This window comes from Staurois parvus, unplaced genomic scaffold (assembly GCF_062004578.1).
Source record: "Staurois parvus isolate SC_StPar_1 unplaced genomic scaffold, SC_StPar_1.0 ptg001173l, whole genome shotgun sequence".
Classification (NCBI taxonomy): domain Eukaryota; kingdom Metazoa; phylum Chordata; class Amphibia; order Anura; family Ranidae; genus Staurois; species Staurois parvus.
The window spans coordinates 20,887-43,052 of NW_028318969.1; the positions used below are offsets into that span (position 1 = coordinate 20,887).

The 22,166-nt window shown below is 50.3% G+C and overlaps 1 protein-coding gene across 1 annotated transcript; it reads right to left on the reverse strand.

Moving 5' to 3' along the window:
* Positions 1–7,828: 7,828 nt before the first annotated feature.
* On the reverse strand, positions 7,829–16,588 carry LOC149438976 (protegrin-5-like). The gene is made up of 4 exons (XM_089659614.1): positions 16,299–16,588; positions 15,027–15,131; positions 12,915–13,004; positions 7,829–8,056 (listed from the first exon to the last, which is right to left on the reverse strand). The coding sequence occupies exons 1-4, from the start codon at positions 16,482–16,484 to the stop codon at positions 7,895–7,897; spliced, it is 543 nt and encodes a 180-aa protein (XP_089515740.1). The 5' UTR covers positions 16,485–16,588; the 3' UTR covers positions 7,829–7,894.
* Between the last annotated feature and the right edge of the window lie 5,578 nt (positions 16,589–22,166).

The window sequence follows — 22,166 nt, forward strand, 5'->3', positions numbered from 1 at the left end:
TGCTCAAGAAAGCCCATGTCCAGGCCCGTCTGAAGTCTGCCACTGAACATCTGAATGATGCAGAGGAGGACTGGTGGGAAGTGTTGTGGTCAGAGGAGACCAAAATCCAGCTCTTTGGCATCAACTCAACTCGCCGTGTTTGGAGGAGGAGAAATGCTGCCTATGACCCCAAGAACATCATCCCAACTGTGAAACATGGTGGTGGAAACATTCTGCTTTGGGGGGGGTTTCTGCTAAGGGGACAGGACAACTGCACCGCATCAATGGGACGATGGACAGGGCAATGTACCCTCAAATCTTGGGTGAGAACCTTCTTCCCTCAGCCGGGGCATTGAAAATGGGTGGTGGATGGGTGTTCCAGCATGACAATGACCCAAAACACACGGCCAAGGCAACAAAGGAGCGGCTCAAGAAGAAGCACATTAAGGTCCTGGAGTGGCCTAGCCAGTCTCCAGACCTTCATCCGATGGAAAATCTGTGGAGGGAGCTGAAAGTTCGAGTTGCCAAACGTCAGCCACCAAACCTTAATGACTTGGAGAGGATCTGCCAAGAGGAGTGGGCCAAAATCCCTCCTGAGATGTGTGCGAACCTGGGGGCCAACTCCAGGAAACATCTGACCTCTGTGACAAGGGATTTGCCACCAAGTACTAAGTCATGTTTTGTGAAGGGGATCAAATCCTTCTTTCCCTCATGAACATGCAGATCCGTCATCATTTGTTAGACGCATTTCTGCTGAATTTGTTGTTGTATTCTGTCTCTCAGTGTTACACCGAACATTCCATTGTTAGACCGATCATTTCTGTGTGAGGGGCGAACATTCCATTGTTAGACCGATCATTTCTGTGTGAGGGGTGAACATTCCATTGTTAGACCGATCATTTCTGTGTGAGGGGCGAACATTCCATTGTTAGACCGATCATTTCTGTGTGAGGGGCGAACATTCCATTGTTAGACCGATCATTTCTGTGTGAGGGGCGAACATTCAACATCAGCAGGGGAGCTGTCAGGAATGGACTTGCCAATAGTGGTGGGACTCACCTGCCTTGTGGGCTGCAGTACCAGGGCTGGCCAGCGGGTGCTCTCAACAACCAGAGGTTCACTTCAGCAATTAGCCATCACCTGGGGCTGATTGCAGGTGGTGTATTTAAGGGATGGCCAGACCTACAGTCTGTGCCTTGGTGTGTGTTTTTCCATGGGCCCCTGTATCTTGTAACCTGCATTCCTGTTCCTGCCTAACTTGTTGCCGACCCTGTCTGATCCTGACCTCTGCTGACTTCTCCTGTTTGATCCCTGGCTTGTGACCCTGACTACTCGCCACCTGCTCCTCCTGTACCTACCTGCCCGATAGTTATCGACCCGGCCTGCCTGACTACGTTGTGCTCTATATGTGTATGTACCTGTGTATCTATATCAGTTTAGGTTTGGGTTTGTTTCACCTTGTTGTATGTATTTGTGTTAGCTTGGGGTTTGGTGCGCTGCGTTTATATTTGTATTGTTAGTCTCAATAAATTATATTATTTACTATATCTGAGCCTACGTTTCCCTGCGTCAGTCACACACCTCTGGTCACACCCGCATCCCTGACAATACACCAAGGCCAATCCTGACCAGAAGTGGCTGCACAGGGAAGCCATCTTGGCTTGTTGCTGGGAAGGATGGATCTGGATGAGGTTGTGTATTTATCTCTGCTAGTGTTTGATGACAGGGAGTATGCTTATCAAACTCTGAAGGAGTATCCCCGGGATGAACTGCTAGAATGTATACGGATCGCTCATGTTCTAGTAGATCAGGGCACAGAGTTCTCTGAGGTGCAGCCATTGATTGAGGTTTGTGCTGAGTTGGTTTCATCTGGTTCCCCCGAATGCAGGGATGACTTTGTGCCGCCATTTAGTGCAGACCAGGTAGAGTCCCTGGTGTGGTTATTAGAGGATGATGTGGGTTACTTTCTGGAGCGTTATTCTGCATGTTCACCACAGACACTAAGAGATTGTATAAACGCAGTGCAGTCATTGGTCAGACAGGCTTTGTGTAAGCTCAGCTTTGTTCAACCCATACTGCAGACATGGACAGACTTGTTGCACCCAGCCTCAGTCAGCTTACAACGTCATTCCTCCACTCAAGGCACTCTTCCTGCATCCCCGACAGCACCCCCAGTGACTGCCCAGTATACTCTGCTAACTACCACATACCAGTTCCCTGCTCCCACTCGCTGCACCTATCCTGCCTTTAACCCTGTAAAGAAGTCCTCTGTGGCAACTGCTCCCTCCTCTGTTCCATCCTCCAGCTCTTCTCTGTCTTCAGCTGCTCCATCCGTTTACAAACCTGCGCTTACTTACAGTGCTCCGGTAACTAAAACCAGGAAAAGGCGAAAATTCTTTCCAACCAATACCATCCTGCCAGTATCCAAACCGGTCAGCCTGCCATCTGAGAACCCGCCTTCCGTGGTGCAGCCTGGTGCCTCGGCGCCCACAATTCAGCCTGATGTCTCTACCCAGCCTGATGTCTCTACCCAGCCTGATGTCTCTACCCAGCCTGATGTCTCTACCCAGCCTGATGTCCTTACCCAGCCTGATGAACTAATCCAGCCTGATGATCCTATTATGCCAGACGACTCGGTGCCCGCAGTCTTGCCAGACGACTCGGTGCCCGCAGTCTTGCCAGACGACTCGGTGCCCGCTGTTCCGCCAGACGACTCGGAGCCCGCGGTCTTGCCAGACGACTCGGAGCCCGCGGTCTTGCCAGACGACTCGGAGCCCGCGGTCTTGCCAGACGACTCGGAGCCCGCGGTCTTGCCAGATGACTCGGTGCCCGCGGTCTTGCCAGACGACTCGGTGCCCGCGGTCTTGCCAGACGACTCGGTGCCCGCTGTCTTGCCAGACGACTCGATGCCCGCTGTTCCGCCAGTTGACTTGGAGCCCGCTGTCAGGCCGGTTGACTCAGAGCCCGCTGTTGTGCCTGGTGACTCGGGGGCCCGCGGTCTTGCCAGATGACTTGGTGCCAGCAGTCTTGCCAGACGATCCAATGTCTGATGACCCAGTGCCCGCTGTCATGCCTGGTGACCCGATGCCCGCTGTCGTGCCTGATGACTCGATGCCCGCTGTCGAGCCAGACGATCCAATGCCTGATGACCCAGTGCCTGCTGTCATACCTGGTGACCCGATGCCCGCTGTCGTGCCAGTTGACTCAGAGCCAGCTGTCATGCCTGGTGACTCGGTGCCCACTGCCTTGCCAGATGACTCGGTGCCCGCTGTCGAGCCAGATGACCTGATGCCTGGTGACCCGATGCCCGTTGTCGTGCCTGGTGACCCGATGCCCACTGTTGAGCCAGATGACCTGGTGCCCGCGGTCGAGCAAGACGATCCAATGTCTGATGACCCGGTGCCCGCTGTTGTACCTGGTGACCCGATGCCCGCTGTCGAGCCAGATGGCCCGGTGCCTGCCGCACCATCTAGGGGCCCGGTGCCTGCCTCCCTGTCTGGGGGCCCGGTGCCCGCCGCTGTGCCTGGGGGCCCGGTGCCCGCCCCTCAGCCTGGTGGCCCGGTGCCCGCCCCTCCGCCTGGTGGCCCGGTGCCCGCCCCTCCGCCTGGTGGCCCGGTGCCCGCCCCTCCGCCTGGGGGCCCGGTGCCCGCCCCTCCGCCTGGTTGCCCGGTGCCCGCCACCCTGCCTGGTGGCCCGGTGCCTGCCGCTCCGCCTGGTGGCCCGGTGCCCGCCGCTCCGCCTGGGGGCCCAGTGCCTGCTGTCCTGCCTGGTTGCCCGGAGCCCGCCGCTCCGCCTGGTGGCCCGGTGCCTGCTGCTCCGCCTGGTGGCCCAGTGCCTGCTGCTCCGCCTGGTGGCCCGGTGCCGGCTGCCCTGCCTGGGGGCCCGATGCCCGCTGCTCCATCTGGTGGCCCGGTGCCTGCTGCCCTGCCTGGTGGCCCGGTGCCTGCTGCTCCACCTGGTGGCCCGATGCCCGCTGCTCGGCCTGGTGGCCCAGGGCCCGCTGCTCCGTCCAGCCTGATGTGCCTCCGTCCGGTGCCCAGCCCGCAGTGCCTCCGTCCGGTGCCCAGCCCGATGTGCCAGTCTTTGATATCCCGCCAGTCACCGGACGCGGGCGGTGGAACATTTTGCCCAGCTAGGACTGTTTGGAGCGTCCTGGGGCCGCTCCTTGAGGGGGGGGGTACTGTCAGGAATGGACTTGCCAATAGTGGTGGGACTCACCTGCCTTGTGGGCTGCAGTACCAGGGCTGGCCAGCGGGTGCTCTCAACAACCAGAGGATCACTTCGGCAATTAGCCATCACCTGGGGCTGATTGCAGGTGGTGTATTTAAGGGATGGCCAGACCTGCAGTCTGTGCCTTGGTGTGTGTTTTTCCATGGGCCCCTGTATCTTGTAACCTGCATTCCTGTTCCTGTTCCTGCCTGACTTGTTGCCGACCCTGCCTGATCCTGACCTCTGCTGACTTCTCCTGTTTGATCCCTGGCTTGTGACCCTGACCATTCTCTCCGCCTGCTCCTCCTGTACCTACCTGCCCGATAGTTATCCACCCGGCCTGCCTGACTACGTTGTGCTCTATATGTGTATGTACCTGTGTATCTGTATCAGTTTAGGTTTGGGTTTGTTTCACCTTGTTGTATGTATTTGTGTTAGCTTGGGGTTTGGTGCGCTGCGTTTATGTTTGTATTGTTAGTCTTTAATAAATTATATTATTTACCATATCTGAGCCTACGTTTCCCTGTGTCAGTCCACACACTTCTGGTCACACCCGCATCCCTGACAATGATACAATGTATAATAGGATGTATGTAATGATACAATGTATAATAGGATGTATATAATGATACAATGTATAATAGGATGTATATAATGATACAACGTATAATATAATGTATATAATGATACAACGTATAATAGGATGTATATAATGATACAATGTATAATGGAATGTATATAATGATACAATGTATAATGGAATGTATATAATGATACAATGTATAATAGGATGTATATAATGATACAATGTATAATAGGATGTATATAATGATACAATATATAACATTGCTTCCACAGTAGCATTTTCGTAGGCAGAGCAGAGTAGGACTGGCCATAGAGGGATTACTTTGACGCAGTTGGCAGCTTAAGCATGTATTGCAATATGTGTGAACTAAATATCCCTATTTATTGCAGAGTCTGCTTGAAAGGTTATATACCAGTGTGCTGGGGGCCCTTCAGAACCTCCTTCACTGGCTGGCACACTATTACAGCTCTGTATCGGCAGTGAATTGGGCTGTCTTTTTGCTGGACCGGCTGTCTCTTTGCTGGTTGAGCTGTCTCTTTGCTGGTTGAGCTGTCTCTTTGCTGGATGGGCTGTCTCTTTGCTGGATGAGCTGTCTCTTTGCTGGACGGCTGACTCTTTGCTGGATGGGCTGTCTCTTTGCTGGATGAGCTGTCTCTTTGATGGGCGAGCTGTCTCATTGCCGGACAGCTATCTCTTTGCTAAATGAGCTGTCTCTTTGCTAGATGAGCTGCCTCTTTGCTGGATGGGCTGTCTCTTTGCTGGATGGGCTGTCTCTTTGCTGGTTGGGTTATCTCTTTGCTTAATGGGCTACCTCTTTGCTGGACAGGCTGTCTCTTTGCTGGGTGGGCTCTTTGCTGGACTGGGCTGTCTCTTTGCTGGACTGGGCTGTCTCTTTGCTGGATGTGGCTGTCTCTTTGCTGTGCAGGAGCTCACTTTGCTGGTTGGGAATGTCTCTTTGCTGAATGGGGATGTCTCTTTACTGGACGGGGATGTCTCTTTGCCCAGTTAGGTCCAGCAAAGAGACATCCCAATCCAATCATTGTATACTCATTGTGCCCATTGTATCCATTGTATACTCATTGTGCCCATTGTATACTCATTGGAATTCTCATTGTATCCATTGTATACTCATTGTGCCCATTGTATACTCATTGTATCCATTGTATACTCATTGTATACTCATTGTGCCCATTGTATACTCATTGGACTACTCATTGTGCCCATTGTATACTCATTGTATCCATTGTATACTCATTGTATACTCATTGTGCCCATTGTATACTCATTGTATCCATTGTATACTCATTGTATACTCATTGTGCCCATTGTATACTCATTGTGCCCATTGTATACTCATTGTATACTCATTGTGCCCATTGTATACTCATTGTATCCATTGTATACTCATTGTATCCTCATTATACCCATTGTATCCTCATTATACCCATTGTATACTCATTGTGCCCATTGTATACTCATTGTATCCTCATTGTACCCATTGTATCCTCATTGTATCCATTGTATACTCATTGTGCCCATTGTATACTCATTGTATACTCATTGTGCCCATTGTATACTCATTGGACTACTCATTGTGCCCATTGTATACTCATTGTATCCATTGTATACTCATTGTATACTCATTGTGCCCATTGTATACTCATTGTATCCATTGTATACTCATTGTATACTCATTGTGCCCATTGTATACTCATTGTGCCCATTGTATACTCATTGTATACTCATTGTGCCCATTGTATACTCATTGTATCCATTGTATACTCATTGTATCCTCATTATACCCATTGTATCCTCATTATACCCATTGTATACTCATTGTGCCCATTGTATACTCATTGTATCCTCATTGTACCCATTGTATCCTCATTGTATCCATTGTATCCTCATTGTGCCCATTGGATCCTCATTGTATCCTCATTGTATCCATTGTATCCTCATTGTGCCCATTGGATCCTCATTGGATCCTCATTGTGCCCATTGTATCCTCATTGTATCCTCATTGTATCCATTGTATCCTCATTGTGCCCATTGTATCCTCATTGTATCCTCATTGTATCCATTGTATCCTCATTGTATCCTCATTGTGCCCATTGTATCCTCATTGTATCCTCATTGTGCCCATTGTATCCTCATTGTATCCTCATTGTGCCCATTGTATCCTCATTGTATCCTCATTGTATCCATAGTGTACTCATTGTGCCCATTGTATACTCATTGTATCCTCATTGTATCCATTGTATCCTCATTGTATCCTCATTGTGCCCATTGTATCCTCATTGTATCCTCATTGTATCCATTGTATCCTCATTGTATCCTCATTGTGCCCATTGTATCCTCATTGTATCCATAGTGTACTCATTGTGCCCATTGTATCCTCATTGTATCCTCATTGTGCCCATTGTATCCTCATTGTATCCATTGATGGTGTGAATGGGCCCAAATGTTTTAAATCAATCCATCTTATTTTTTTTTTTTTTGGGGGGGGGGGGGGTCCCTGTTGTAAATTTTTATTGGCAAAGCGATGACTTGATAGAAAGCGAGGTGAAGCTGTGATGACTTCAATCATCCAATCACATGCAAGTAACCATGCTGTTTGTTTTTCGGTGCACACGATTGGGTAGTCAAAGCGAACGCAGCCTCACCTTATGGATTAGGCTCAGCGAACATTCTCTTCCTTTACTGCTATAGCCAACCGCCCCCATTGTAATGCTAGCTAGTCCCAGATGTGGCCCCTTCAGAGTCTGGGTCCCTGAGGGCCACTATCACCTTCCCACCTCTTCCCCCATTGCCAGGTCTGCCAGCGGCAGGGGTGGACTGACCATTCGAGCACTCGGTCACTACCCGAGGGCCCGGGGTCAGTAGGGGGCCCCACAAAACGCCCCTGGTACCTTTTTATAGGCTTTTTTGGGTGTGCTTTGAGTGTGGGCAAGGACATAGGGGCCCCATGATTCCCCTATTGCCCGGGGGCCCCATGAGTTGTCAGTCCGCCCTTGACCAGTGGTAATTTATTTGAATAATTCTAGATGAACAGACTGGAGAAAAGAGAGAATTTTAATGAAGTCGTCTATTTACAGAAATCTCGCAATGATTGGGAAGGTTTTAGGCATGGCGGCCGCCACCTCCGCGGCTCCCGACTCCCGCGATGGAAGAGCCAGATCCAGATCTTCCACCTCCTCTTCCACCGCGTCCGCCGCTACCACCCCTTCCCCCTCGGCCGCCACCACCTCCTCGACCGCCTCGTGATCTTCTCACTCTTGAGTGCTGAGAAAACAAAATATGAAGGTTTAGTTACGAGGTAATTGAAGTTTTTTGGGGGAATTTTAAAGGTTACGTGAAAGACCGACTTTCCTAAATGAGTCCCTTAGACAGGCTGTTGTAGTCCCCTGCGAGCCGCAGCTGTCCGCTGCAGTACCTCTTCTTCACCACTAGATGCCCTCAGTCTTCTAGGTGGCATGACGCCCAGCATCACTCAAACTGGGAGGAGGAACTAAGGAAACACTGAGTGCAGGGAGTCATGGCCCCGCCCCTTGGGGAAGCATTGCCACAGTGCACGCCATTCACAGTGTACTGGTGCTGGGGCGGGGGGCTATTGACATTGAGAACCACCCTGTGGGAAGGTGCAGTTAGCTAGTCTGCCACTAGGCGGCTCTGTGCCAGAACAGCAACTAGTTCCTGCAGTTTCATCCGGTGTTAGGCCCCTTTTAGTTAGGGACCTCCTGCAGTGATGTCATGGCCCCACCCCTTGGGGAAGCATCGCCACAGTGCACTCCATTCAGAGTGTGCTGGGGTGGGGGGCTATTGACATCATTGAAGACCACCCTGTAGGAAGGTGCAGTTAGCTAGTCTGCCACTAGGGGGCTCTGTGGCAGAACAGTGTCTGGATACTGCAGTGTCATCAGGTGTTAGGCCCCTTCTAGGTAAGCTCCTCCAGCAGTGATGTCATGGCCCCACCCCTTGAGAAAGTATCGCCACAGTGCACTCCATTCACAGTGTACTGGTGCTGGGGCGGGGGGCTATTGACATTGAGGACCACCCTGTAGGAAGATGCAGTTAACTAGTCTGCCACTAGGTGGCTCTGTGCCAGAACAGTGTCTGGTTACTGCAGTGTCATCAGGTGTTAGGCCCCTCTTAGGTAGGATCCTCCAGCAGTGATGTCATGGCTCCACCCCTTGGGGAAGCATTGCCTACGGTGCACGCCATTCACAGTGTACAGGTGCTGGGGTGGGGGCTTTTGACATTGAGGACCATCCTGTAGGAAGGTGCAGTTAGCTAGTCTGCCACTAGGATGCTCTGTGCCAGAACAGCAACTAGTTCCTGCAGTGTCATCCGGTGTTAGGCCCCTTTTAGTTAGGGACCTCCTGCAGTGATGTCATGGCCCCACCCCTTGGGGAAGCATCGCCACAGTGCACTCCATTCAGAGTGTGCTGGGGTGGGGGGCTATTGACATCATTGAAGACCACCCTGTAGGAAGGTGCAGTTAGCTAGTCTGCCACTAGGGGGCTCTGTGGCAGAACAGTGTCTGGATACTGCAGTGTCATCAGGTGTTAGGCCCCTTCTAGGTAAGCTCCTCCAGCAGTGATGTCATGGCCCCACCCCTTGAGAAAGTATCGCCACAGTGCACTCCATTCACAGTGTACTGGTGCTGGGGCGGGGGGCTATTGACATTGAGGACCACCCTGTAGGAAGATGCAGTTAACTAGTCTGCCACTAGGTGGCTCTGTGCCAGAACAGTGTCTGGTTACTGCAGTGTCATCAGGTGTTAGGCCCCTCTTAGGTAGGATCCTCCAGCAGTGATGTCATGGCTCCACCCCTTGGGGAAGCATTGCCTACGGTGCACGCCATTCACAGTGTACAGGTGCTGGGGTGGGGGCTTTTGACATTGAGGACCATCCTGTAGGAAGGTGCAGTTAGCTAGTCTGCCACTAGGATGCTCTGTGCCAGAACAGCAACTAGTTCCTGCAGTGTCATCAGGTGTTAGGCCCCTTTTAGGTAGGCCCCTCCTGCAGTGATGTCATGGGTGAGTCAGTGCCCAGGATGGGAGGAGCCATAGTACACTTGGGGCATAGGCGCCCCTCACCAGCACAGATGTAGCCAGCACGTGGAGGCCCTGTACAGGGCGGTAGGCTGGGAAAGAATAGACCTGCATCCTAGGAGAGGCGACTGTAGACTTTCTGACCCTTATGGGGGTGGGGGGGGGCTAGGGCAGATTGCAAAAGGCCTTTTCGGCCAGGCCAAGAGTTCCCTGAGTGAGGCTATTCCCTTTGGAGGGTCCTGGGGGAGGTATTCCTATGGAGGAGGTGTCTACAGGGGTCACAGTCCTGTGCATATTAAAGAGAGGAAAAGAGAAACTGTTTGAGGGAGATGACTGCTTAAAGTGCTGCATATGCTTTCACATGTGACTGCTGCGGACCGTCCATTAATAGTGATTGACAATGTAACATGGAGTGACTCTGGAATGTATGTTGATTAGATGTGACTGTGCCATCAGTAAAAGTGCAGCAATAGTATTCGTGGACATTCCTTGCTTGGGAACGGCCGGAAATGTGGAGGCCTACAGCATGGAGTGGGGCACAATATGGGGGAGGGTTCGGCTCAGCTGGAGGGGCAGTGTTCTTGCAGGAGAAGAGCAGGGACGGGGACTTGTGTTCTTGCGCCATTACTAGCCAGTAGCCCCTCTTACAACCCACTACTGGAGAAAAAGCCCCCCCGCTGGGGCATCACATCGCTGGCCTGCAGAGTCTGAAAACAAAAACACTTAAGGGCATTGTATGCTGCCAATGGGGAGGACCACAAGGGGCGGGGGAGGGGCACTGGGACCGTGACCCCAGATTTGGGCTTTAGGGCCCCTTTACACTAGTGGCAAGCAGTGTCGCTCCTCTGAAAAGCAATCCACATTTGGAGAGATTTTACAGACGGTGAGGAGGCGATATGCTGCCTCCTAACCATTTGCTGTCACCCCCTAAAAGCTGCACCACAACTGTGGGTGGAGCCCGCTGGACTCGACAAGGGGGTATGATTGTTGCTGCAGCTGCAAAGCAGCATTTGTATACCCCTGGCCTCAGTCTTTGCCGCTTAAGAGGGAACATTCAGTGGGGGGGGCAGTAAAAACGCATCATTGGCTCTGTGTTGGGGGGTGCCAAGGTCAAAGTCAATGGAAGTTTGCTGACCCGCATTTGATGTGTGTTCCTAATACCGGAAAATAACACAAGCCCTTACAAAGCAGCCCCAGCTGGCATAGAAAAGCCTGTCCCCTGCCAGCAAGCTGCAGAAAGGGACCCTGTGCAGAAGCAATGACCCTCTGAAGAGGTCCCCCTGATGAGTCAGACCTTCAGCCCCGCAATTAGCAAAACACACACTACCCTGTAAGGGGCGCATTGGACCTCTGCAGAGAGACCGCTGCTTTCACACAGAGAGCAATGGTCCTTCTGTGCAGCTTGCTGACAGGGGACAGGCTTTTCTACTCAGGCTGTGGCTGCTTGCTTGGGAAACTGAACTGTTGGACTTTGCACTCCCTTTCATTTTGATGAACCTGGAATGTATTGAGTTCATTTAAACCGAATGTGCAGCTGGGTCCAGGACCTCTGCAGAGAGACCGCTGCTTTCATACAAAGAGCAATGATCCTTCACTGCAGCTTGCTGACAGGACAGGCTTTTCTACTAATGCTGTGGCTGCTTTCTTGGGAAACTGAGCCGTTGGACTTTGCACTCCCTTTCGTTTTGATGAACCTCGAATGTATTGAGTTGATTAAAAACAAATGCTCAGCTGGGTCCAGGGCCTCTGCAGAGGGACCGCTGCTTTCATAAAAAGAGTAATGGTCCTTCTCTGCAGCTTGCTGACAGGGCACAGACTTTTCTACTAATGCTGTGGCTGCTTTCTTGGGAAACTGAACTGTTGGACTTTGCACTCCCTTTCGTTTTGATGAACCTGGATTGAGTTGATTTAAAGCAAATGCTCAGCTGGGTCCAGGACCTCTGCAGAGAGATCGCTGCTTTCACACAGAGAGCAATGGTCCTTCACTGCAGCTTGCTGACAGGGGACAGGCTTTTCTACTCAGGACTTTGCACTCCCTTTCATTTCGATGAACCTCGAATGTATTGAGTTGATTAAAACCAAATGCTCAGCTGGGTCCAGGACCTCTGCAGAGAGACCACTACTTTCATACAAAGAGCAATGGTCCTTCTCTGCAGCTTGCTGACGGGACAGGCTTTTCTACTAATGCTGTGGCTGCTTTCTTGGGAAACTGAGCCGTTGGACTTTGCACTCCCTTTCGTTTTGATGAACCTCGAATGTATTGAGTTGATTAAAAACAAATGCTCAGCTGGGTCCAGGGCCTCTGCAGAGGGACCGCTGCTTTCATAAAAAGAGTAATGGTCCTTCTCTGCAGCTTGCTGACAGGGCACAGACTTTTCTACTAATGCTGTGGCTGCTTTCTTGGGAAACTGAACTGTTGGACTTTTCACTCCCTTTCGTTTTGATGAACCTGGATTGAGTTGATTTAAAGCAAATGCTCAGCTGGGACCAGGACCTCTGCAGAGAGATCGCTGCTTTCACACAGAGAGCAATGGTCCTTCACTGCAGCTTGCTGACAGGGGACAGGCTTTTCTACTCAGGACTTTGCACTCCCTTTCATTTCGATGAACCTTGAATGTATTGAGTTGATTAAAACCAAATGCTCAGCTGGGTCCAGGACCTCTGCAGAGAGACCACTACTTTCATACAAAGAGCAATGGTCCTTCTCTGCAGCTTGCTGACACGGGACAGGCTTTTCTACTAATGCTGTGGCTGCTTTCTTGGGAAACTGAGCCGTTGGACTTTGCACTCCCTTTCGTTTTGATGAACCTCGAATGTATTGAGTTTATTTAGACCGAATGTGCAGCTGGGTCCAGGACCTCTGCAGAGAGACCACTACTTTCATACAAAGAGCTAAGATCCTTCTGTGCAGCTTGCTGACAGGGGACAGGCTTTTCTACTCAGGCTGTGGCTGCTTTCTTGGGAAACTGAACCGTTGGACTTTGCACTCCCTTTCGTTTTGATGAACCTGGAATGGAGTTGATCCAAACCAAACGCTCAGCAATGGAGACAGTTATTATCACACAGCAGCAGACGGATCTCACGTACTTCTCGATGGCCGTCTTGGTTCTGGCAGGTCACCACAACCATGTCCCGGTCGTCGTCCTCGAAGAAGTCTGATGTGCAGGACTTGACAACCTGACAACACAGAATGACACGTTACAAGCCGGGAATGACAATCCCTATCGGTCCCAAATCGGAAAGTATCAGGAATTTGTTACATAATTATTTCAGGCCTGAAGATGAAGTTACACCCCCCAATGGGGGTAGTTCAATGTTAAATATGCACTGAAGGTACTTTCAGGGTACATAAACTCAACACCAGGGGCAGACTGACAACTCATGGGGCCCCCGGGCAAGAGGGGATCATGGGGCCCCTGTGTCCTTGCCCAAACTCAAAAAAGCCTATGAAAAAGGTACCAGGGGCATCTCATGGGGCCCCCTACTGACCCCGGGCCCTCGGGCAGTGTCCGAGTTTCCAAATGGTCTGTCCGCCCCTGTCAAGGGAGCAACCCCCTCTCCCTGCATAATGACACAGGGCAGGGCAATCTACCTTTACTAACAAGAGACACATCAGCAGACAGTCCCATCAGGAGGGAGGGCTGCCGGAAACACCCCCCACCAAGCCAATACACAAACACATACATCCCATAATAGTTTGCTCCCAAGCAAGACACACAACAGAACAATGGGATGCAACCACACGGCATTAAACAATCCACAAACCCCACCTATCGCAGTGCCCGAGTTTCCAAATGGTCAGTCCGCCCCTGCTCAACACGATACTCAATTCTTGGTAAAATATAATATAAAAGATGAGGTGGCGCCGAGTAAATTGATACCCAACATGTCAAGCCATAAAACGGAGCGCGCCTGTGAAACGTCAGTACCCCAAGTTGTCTATAGGTGGCGATATGAAAGCTTTTACAGGTCATCCGTGTAGAGTTCTCCATAAACAACGACTCTAGAATGATTGCTCTCGCTCCAGCGTGTGTGGAGATATGTAACATGTAGTCCAACAATTTCCTACATCGGTGTATGTGCATGTACGTGGGTGGGGCTCAATGGGGAGATTGCAGCATCAGGGTGTCCCCTTATTTAAAGGGGTACCCTGATGCAAATGAGCCCCCCCTGCCCGCAGACTCCCACAATCACCGGGCCAGGGGTGTGTGGAAGAGGCCCTTGTCCCCATCGGCATGCCGGGGGCACGTGGCCTGGTGAGCCAAGGGGGGGGGGGGGGGGAGCTTGATCACCCCCCCCTTTCCTGGCCTGCCAGGCTTGTACTCCAATCAAGGGTCTGGTAGGAATTTAGGGAGGATCCCATGCTTCCCCCCCCCCCCCATTTTTTGAGGGTGGGGTTCCCCGTAAAAGTCCTACTAGGCCTAAAAGGCTTTTTGGGGGAACCCCCCTGCACTTTGTTTTTAAAATTCATTTTTTACTGTGGGGTCCCTCCTAGCCTTCCTACCAGATCTAAAGGCCTGGTATGGATCAGGGGGGATTCCCTCAGGGCAGTCCCTGAGTCCCCATACATGGACGATCCCCGCAGGATGGATCGGATCTGCGGATTGGGGAGCATATTGGGCGGACTGACCATCTGGAAACTGCCCTGCCCGAGGGCCCGGGGTTAGAAGGGGGCCCCATGAGATGCCCCTGGTACCTTTTTCATAGGCTTTTTTGAGTTTGGGCAAGGACACAGGGGCCCCATGATCCCCTATTGCCCGGGGGCCCCATGAATTATCAGTCTGCCCCTGGTTTCTACTCCAATCCATTATGCTCAATCTGCAGATCCGATCCATTCTGCAGGGATCGTTGGCTTGCTTACAACTTACCTTTTCGTGGAGCGGGTCCGGTGTCACCCGGTGCAGGGCACACCCCCCCGCACTTGCCCAGGGACACCACTGTCCCTCCCCCAACTGGGCAGTGAAAGGAGAAGCAGCAGGCTGATATCTCTCACTCTGCTCCCTCCTTCTATCAGCGTGCTTCTTGACTGACACCAAGTCAAATTCATCAACTTTAATAAAAATACTTGTAATGGCGCATTAATGATCACATTCATTTGTGTCTTTTATATCTGCCTGGAGGTCAGCTTTCCTTCCTACCCCCCCCCCCCCCCGACCAAACGGAAAATTCGACCTTCTAAAATCAGAAGCAGTTACTTACGCCGCCCTCCTTGAATGCGCAGCCGTCGGTCGGCGTCTTGTCACTTTTCTGGCACCCGGTTTCTTGTATTGAGAATGAAAGTTGGTGAAAGCGAGATTTCTCATCCTGAAAAACATAAAGAGTTCTCCGGTTTAGTCTGGAACTGTCTAGGATCCTTCCCAACCAATAACGTGTGGTGGGGATAATGACCCCGCCTCCCACAGCGCTGGCCTTGTTCGCTGCTGAAGTACATGGTCGGGCTGCAATACCAAATCTGACCGGCTGGTGGCACTGCAGGCGGCTTTGCTTTGATGTGAGGTCACTGATTCCACTTAAATCTGTTCAAAGATGTGACAGTTGTAGCGATCTATCCCCCGTCTGATCGATGTTTATAAACAATGTTACTTTGTATCTCTATCCCCCGTCTGATCGATGTTTATAAACAATGTTACTTTGTATCTCTCCATCCCCCGTCTGATCGATGTTTATAAACAATGTTACTTTGTATCTCTCCATCTCCCGTCTGATCGATGTTTATAAACAATGTTACTTTGTATCTCTCCATCTCCCGTCTGATCGATGTTTATAAACAATGTTACTTTGTATCTCTCTATCTCCCGTCTGATCGATGTTTATAAACAATGTTACCTTGTATCTCTCTATCTCCCGTCTGATCGATGTTTATAAACAATGTTACTTTGTATCTCTCTATCTCCCGTCTGATCGATGTTTATAAACAATGTTACTTTGTATCTCTCCATCTCCCGTCTGATCGATGTTTATAAACAATGTTACTTTGTATCTCTCCATCTCCCGTCTGATCGATGTTTATAAACAATGTTACTTTGTATCTCTCCATCTCCCGTCTGATCGATGTTTATAAACAATGTTACCTTGTATCTCTCTATCTCCCGTCTGATCGATGTTTATAAACAATGTTACTTTGTATCTATCTCCCGTCTGATCGATGTTTATAAACAATGTTACTTTGTATCTCTCCATCTCCCGTCTGATCGATGTTTATAAACAATGTTACTTTGTATCTATCTCCCGTCTGATCGATGTTTATAAACAATGTTACTTTGTATCTCTCCATCTCCCGTCTGATCGATGTTTATAAACAATGTTACTTTGTATCTCTCCATCTCCCGTCTGATCGATGTTTATAAACAATGTTACTTTGTATCTCTCTATCCCCGTCTGATCACAACGTAACCCATCGCCATTTTCTATGATATCCATACAGCCTCTATTACCCCGGATACAAAAGCGGAATAAAAATCGTCCACTCACAGTGATGTATTCCGTGTCGTTCTCCAGGAGCCCATAGAGGACGTCTTCTCTGGAGACCTTGTTGTAGTAATCAGCGCTGTACAGCGCCATGACAGCGGCGTCATCATCGCTCCATCGCAGTAGGGGTGCGGCCATACTGCCAGCGGTGAGCCCCATCAGGAACCACAGCGTTGCAGAGAGCCCCATGTTGGACAAGTGACCCCTCTAGGACTGATGGTAACATTCCGGGACTCACATTTATACCAATCACCGGCTCTTCCTGGAAGGAATCTTCCATCTCTGAGTATGAAGGAGAAATCACAGAGTTACACAACCACACAATCTCACACGTTGCAGTTTTGGGTTTTTTTTTAAGGGAAAGATCTGAATTTCACAATCCATAACCATGACGAAACTTCGACGCTGAACCGGGACCACGTGCCGGAGCGACTCCCCACCCGAGGAAGAACTGGGACTGGCTTGTAAAATGATTAACCCCTTCAGTATCCATCCCATAATAACTTATTACTGAAGATTACAAAATAATACAAAATAATACAAAATAATACAAAATAATACAAAATAATATACAATAATACACAATAATACACAATAATATACAATAAATAAATAATAATAATAATAAAGGGATCTTTTTTATTTTTAAAGACAAGCAAGGATTTTTTTTTGCATATTTTTGTACTTTGATCAGTCTTAGCTTAAAAAGTAATAATAAAAAAAAAAAATATAAATATATAGTCCCTCCCCCCATGCCAGGTACTCGGTGCAATCCTAGACTCCCATCTGTCCTTCCAGCCCCAAATCCAATCACTGTCCAAATCTTATAGACTTCACCTCCCCAACATCTCCAACCTCCGCAACACCTCCAAGATACGCCCGTTCCTAACCTCGGAAACCACTAAGCAACTTATTCACTCCCTTGTTATATCTCGCCTTGACTATTGTAACTCCCTCCTCATTGGCCGACCTCATCGCAGGCTATCCCCTCTTCAGTCTATCATGCATGCTGCTGCCAGACTCATCCGCCTTACTAACAGCTCCATATCTGCCACCCCTCTCTGCCAATCCCTCCACTGGCCTCCACTCAGTGTGCTCCACCCTTCTCTGCCAAACCCTCCACTGGCCTCCACTCAGTGTCCTCCACCCCTCTCTGCCAATCCCTCCACTGACCTCCATTCAGTGTCCTCCACCCCTCTCTGCCAATCCCTCCACTGGCCTCCACTCAGTGTCCTCCACCCCTCTCTGCCAATCCCTCCACTGGCCTCCACTCAGTGTCCTCCACCCCTCTCTGCCAATCCATCCATTGGCCTCCACTCAGTGTCCTCCACCCCTCTCTGCCAATCCTTCCACTGACCTCCACTCAGTGTCCTCCACCCCCCTCTGTCATTCCCTCCACTGGCCTCCACTCAGTGTCCTCCACCCCTCTCTGCCAATCCTTCCGCTGGCTCCCAGTTGCCCAACGGATACAATTCAGAACTCTAACAATGACATATAAAGCCATCCACAACACTGAAATCACTTCAATCCCCTTTCTTCCCCATTCTGATGCTCGACTTGAACTTCAGTAAGTCGTCTTCACCACATCTAGATGCCTAAATGCATCGAGTTGCTGCCACGTGATTGGCTGATTAGCAGTTTGTGTTACCGAGCCATTGAACAGGTGGGCCTAATCTAGAGGCCGTAGAGTGTTCATTGAAGCCCTGGCCCTTCCATATATTAGTGTAGGGACCACAATGGAGGGTTGGCCTCCCTTCCCCGGCATAACCACCCCCCCGGCATGACCTGGCGTGTTGCTTCCATATGTATTTGCACAGAAATAAAACTTTGTTTTCATTTTCAAAGCAACACGAGGCCGTTGGGCCAAAAACTGAGTTTATGTTCCTCCAGAATGACTCAGACGGGCCGGGAACCAAGAACTTTGCTGTGTTGTTCTTTCCTGCGGAAAACCCGGAGAACCGGAGAATTTCATAATCAGAGGAATACAGAGATGGCAGAGATTTCAATTCTGGAAACAAAAAAAAAACAACTTACTATAAAGAGTTATTTTTGGGTCAGGAAGGCAACATTTACATCATGTATGGTCCCATCTGGTCCTCCATCTCACACTGGAAGACCCGGACTCTTCTCTTGTCTTTACATTAAAAAAAATCTGTATTTTTTTTGCTAGAAAATGACTTAGAACCCCCAAACATGATACACACTATATTGCCCCAAGTATTGTCCCCGCCCCCCTATATATACACCATATTGCCCCAAGTATTGGTCTCCTGCCTTTCCACACACATGACCTTTAATGGCCTCCCAGTCTTAGTCCGTAGGGTTCAGTATTGAGTTGGCCCCGCCCTTTCCACACACATGACCTTTAATGGCCCCCCCAGTCTTAGTCCGTAGGGTTCAATATTGGGTTGGCCCCGCCCTTTCCACACACATGACCTTTAATGGCCCCCCAGTCTTAGTCCGTAGAGTTCAATATTGAGTTGGCCCCACCCTTTCCACACACATGACCTTTAATGGCCCCCCCAGTCTTAGTCCGTAGGGTTCAATATTGAGTTGGCCCCGCCCTTTCCACACATATGACCTTTAATGGCCCCCCAGTCTTAGTCCGTAGGGTTCAATATTGAGTTGGCCCCACCCTTTCCACACACATGACCTTTAATGGCCCCCCCAGTCTTAGTCCGTAGGGTTCAATATTGAGTTGGCCCCGCCCTTTCCACACACATGACCTTTAATGGCCCCCCCAGTCTTAGTCCGTAGGGTTCAATATTGAGTTGGCCCCGCCCTTTCCACACACATGACCTTTAATGGCCCCCCAGTCTTAGTCCGTAGGGTTCAGTATTGAGTTGGCCCCACCCTTTCCACACACATGACCTTTAATGGCCTCCCAGTCTTAGTCCGTAGGGTTCAGTATTGAGTTGGCCCCACCCTTTCCACACACATGACCTTTAATGGCCCCCCAGTCTTAGTCCGTAGGGTTCAGTATTGAGTTGGCCCCACCCTTTCCACGCACATGACCTTTAATGGCCCCCCAGTCTTAGTCCGTAGAGTTCAATATTGAGTTGGCCCCACCCTTTCCACGCACATGACCTTTAATGGCCCCCCAGTCTTAGTCCGTAGGGTTCAATATTGAGTTGGTCCCGCCCTTTCCACGCACATGACCTTTAATGGCCTCCCAGTCTTAGTCCGTAGGGTTCAATATTGAGTTGGCCCCACCCTTTCCACGCACATGACCTTTAATGGCCCCCCAGTCTTAGTCCGTAGGGTTCAATATTGAGTTGGCCCTTTGCAGCTATAACGGCTTCAACTCTTCTGGGAAGGCCGTCCACAAGGTTTAGGAGGGTGTCTATGGGAAGGTTGGACCATTCTTCCAGAAGCACATTTGTCAGGTCAGGCACTGATGTCGGGGGAGGGGGCCTGGCTCACAGTCTCCGCTCTAATTCATCCCAAAGGTGTTCTATGGGGTTGAGGTCAGGACTCTGTGCAGGACAGTCAAGTTCCTCCACCCCAAACTGGCTCCTCCATGTCTTTATGGACATTGCTTTGTGCACTGGGGGGCAGTCATGTTGGAACAGGAAGGGGCCATCCCCAAACTCCTCCCACAAAGTTGAGAGCATGAAATTGTCCAAAATGTTGCCTTAAGAGTTCCCTTCACTGGAACTAGGAGGCCAAGCCCAACCCCTGAAAAACAACCCCACACCATAATCCCCCCTCCACCAAACTTTACACTTGGCACAATGCAGTCAGGCAAGTACCGTTCTCCTGGCCACCACCAAACCCAGACACGTCCATCGGATTGCCAGACAGAGAAGTGTGATTGGTCCCTCCAGAGAACACGTCTCCTCTGCTCTAGAGTCCAGTGGCGGCGTGCTTTACACCACGGCATCCGACGCTTTGCATTGCACTTGGTGATGGAAGGCTTGGATGCAGCTGCTTGGCCATGGAAACCCATTCCATGAAGCTCTCTACGCACTGTTGTTGGGCTCATCTGAAGGCCACACCAAGTTTGGAGGTCTTTAGCTATTGACTCTGCAGACAGTTGGTGACTTCTGCGCACTGTGCGCTTCAGCATGCACTGACCCCGCCCTGTCATGTGACGTGGCCTACCACTTGGTGACTGAGTGGCTGTTGTTCCCAGTGGCTTCCACTTTGTTATAATCCCACTAACAGTTGAGCGTGGAATATTTAGTAGCCAGGAAATGTCACGGATGGACTTATTGCCCAGGTGGCCACCTATCACGGGACCACGCTTGGAGTCACTGAGCTCCTGAGAGCGACCCATTCTTTCACCAATGTTTGTAGAAGCCGTCTGCATGCCTAGGGGCTGATTGTATACACCTGTGTCCATGGAGGGGATTGGAGCACCTGAATCACATGATATGGAGGGGGATTGGAACACCTGAATCAAATGATTGGGAGGGGATTGGAACACCTGAATCACATGATTGGGAGGGGATTGGAACACCTGAATCACATGATATGGAGGGGATGGGAACACCTGAATCATATGATATGGAGGGGATTGGAGCACCTGAATCACATGATTGGGAGGGGATTGTAGCACCTGAATCACATGATTGGGAGGGGATTGGAGCACCTGAATCACATGATTGGGAGGGGATTGGAGCACCTGAATCACATGACATGGAGGGGATTGGAACACCTGAATCACATGATTGGAAGGGGATTGGAACACCTGAATCACATGATATGGAGGGGATGGGAACACCTGAATCATATGATATGGAGGGGATTGGAGCACCTGAATCACATGATTGGGAGGGGATTGGATCACCTGAATCACATGATTGGGAGGGGATTGGAACACCTGAATCACATGATATGGAGGGGATTGTAGCACCTGAATCACATGATTGGGAGGGGATTGGAACACCTGAATCACATGATTGGGAGGGGATTGGAACACCTGAATCACATGATATGGAGGGGATTGGAGCACCTGAATCACATGACATGGAGGGGATTGGAACACCTGAATCACATGATATGGAGGGGATGGGAACACCTGAATCATATGATATGGAGGGGATTGGAGCACCTGAATCACATGATTGGGAGGGGATTGTAGCACCTGAATCACATGATTGGGAGGGGATTGGAGCACCTGAATCACATGATTGGGAGGGGATTGGAGCACCTGAATCACATGACATGGAGGGGATTGGAACACCTGAATCACATGATTGGGAGGGGATTGGAACACCTGAATCACATGATATGGAGGGGATGGGAACACCTGAATCATATGATTGGGAGGGGATTGGATCACCTGAATCACATGATTGGGAGGGGATTGGAACACCTGAATCACATGATATGGAGGGGATTGTAGCACCTGAATCACATGATTGGGAGGGGATTGGAGCACCTGAATCACATGATTGGGAGGGGATTGGAACATCTGAATCACATGATATGGAGGGGATTGGAGCACCTGAATCACATGACATGGAGGGGATTGGAACACCTGAATCACATGATTGGGAGGGGATTGGAACACCTGAATCACATGATATGGAGGGGATTGGAGCACCTGAATCACATGACATGGAGGGGATTGGAACACCTGAATCACATGATTGGGAGGGGATTGGAACACCTGAATCACATGATATGGAGGGGATTGGAGCACCTGAATCACATGACATGGAGGGGATTGGAACACCTGAATCACATGATTGGGAGGACGGGTCCAATATGTCTGGCAATATAGTGTATATGTAATGTTTCAGGGGCGGTTCACACTATAGAAACGCAGTCCAGATGCATTTTTGCACGCATGTTTTTGACGCTTTTTTGTTGTGTTCCAGTACGTTTTTGATGCATTTTGCTGCGTTCCAGTACAGTTCTGTG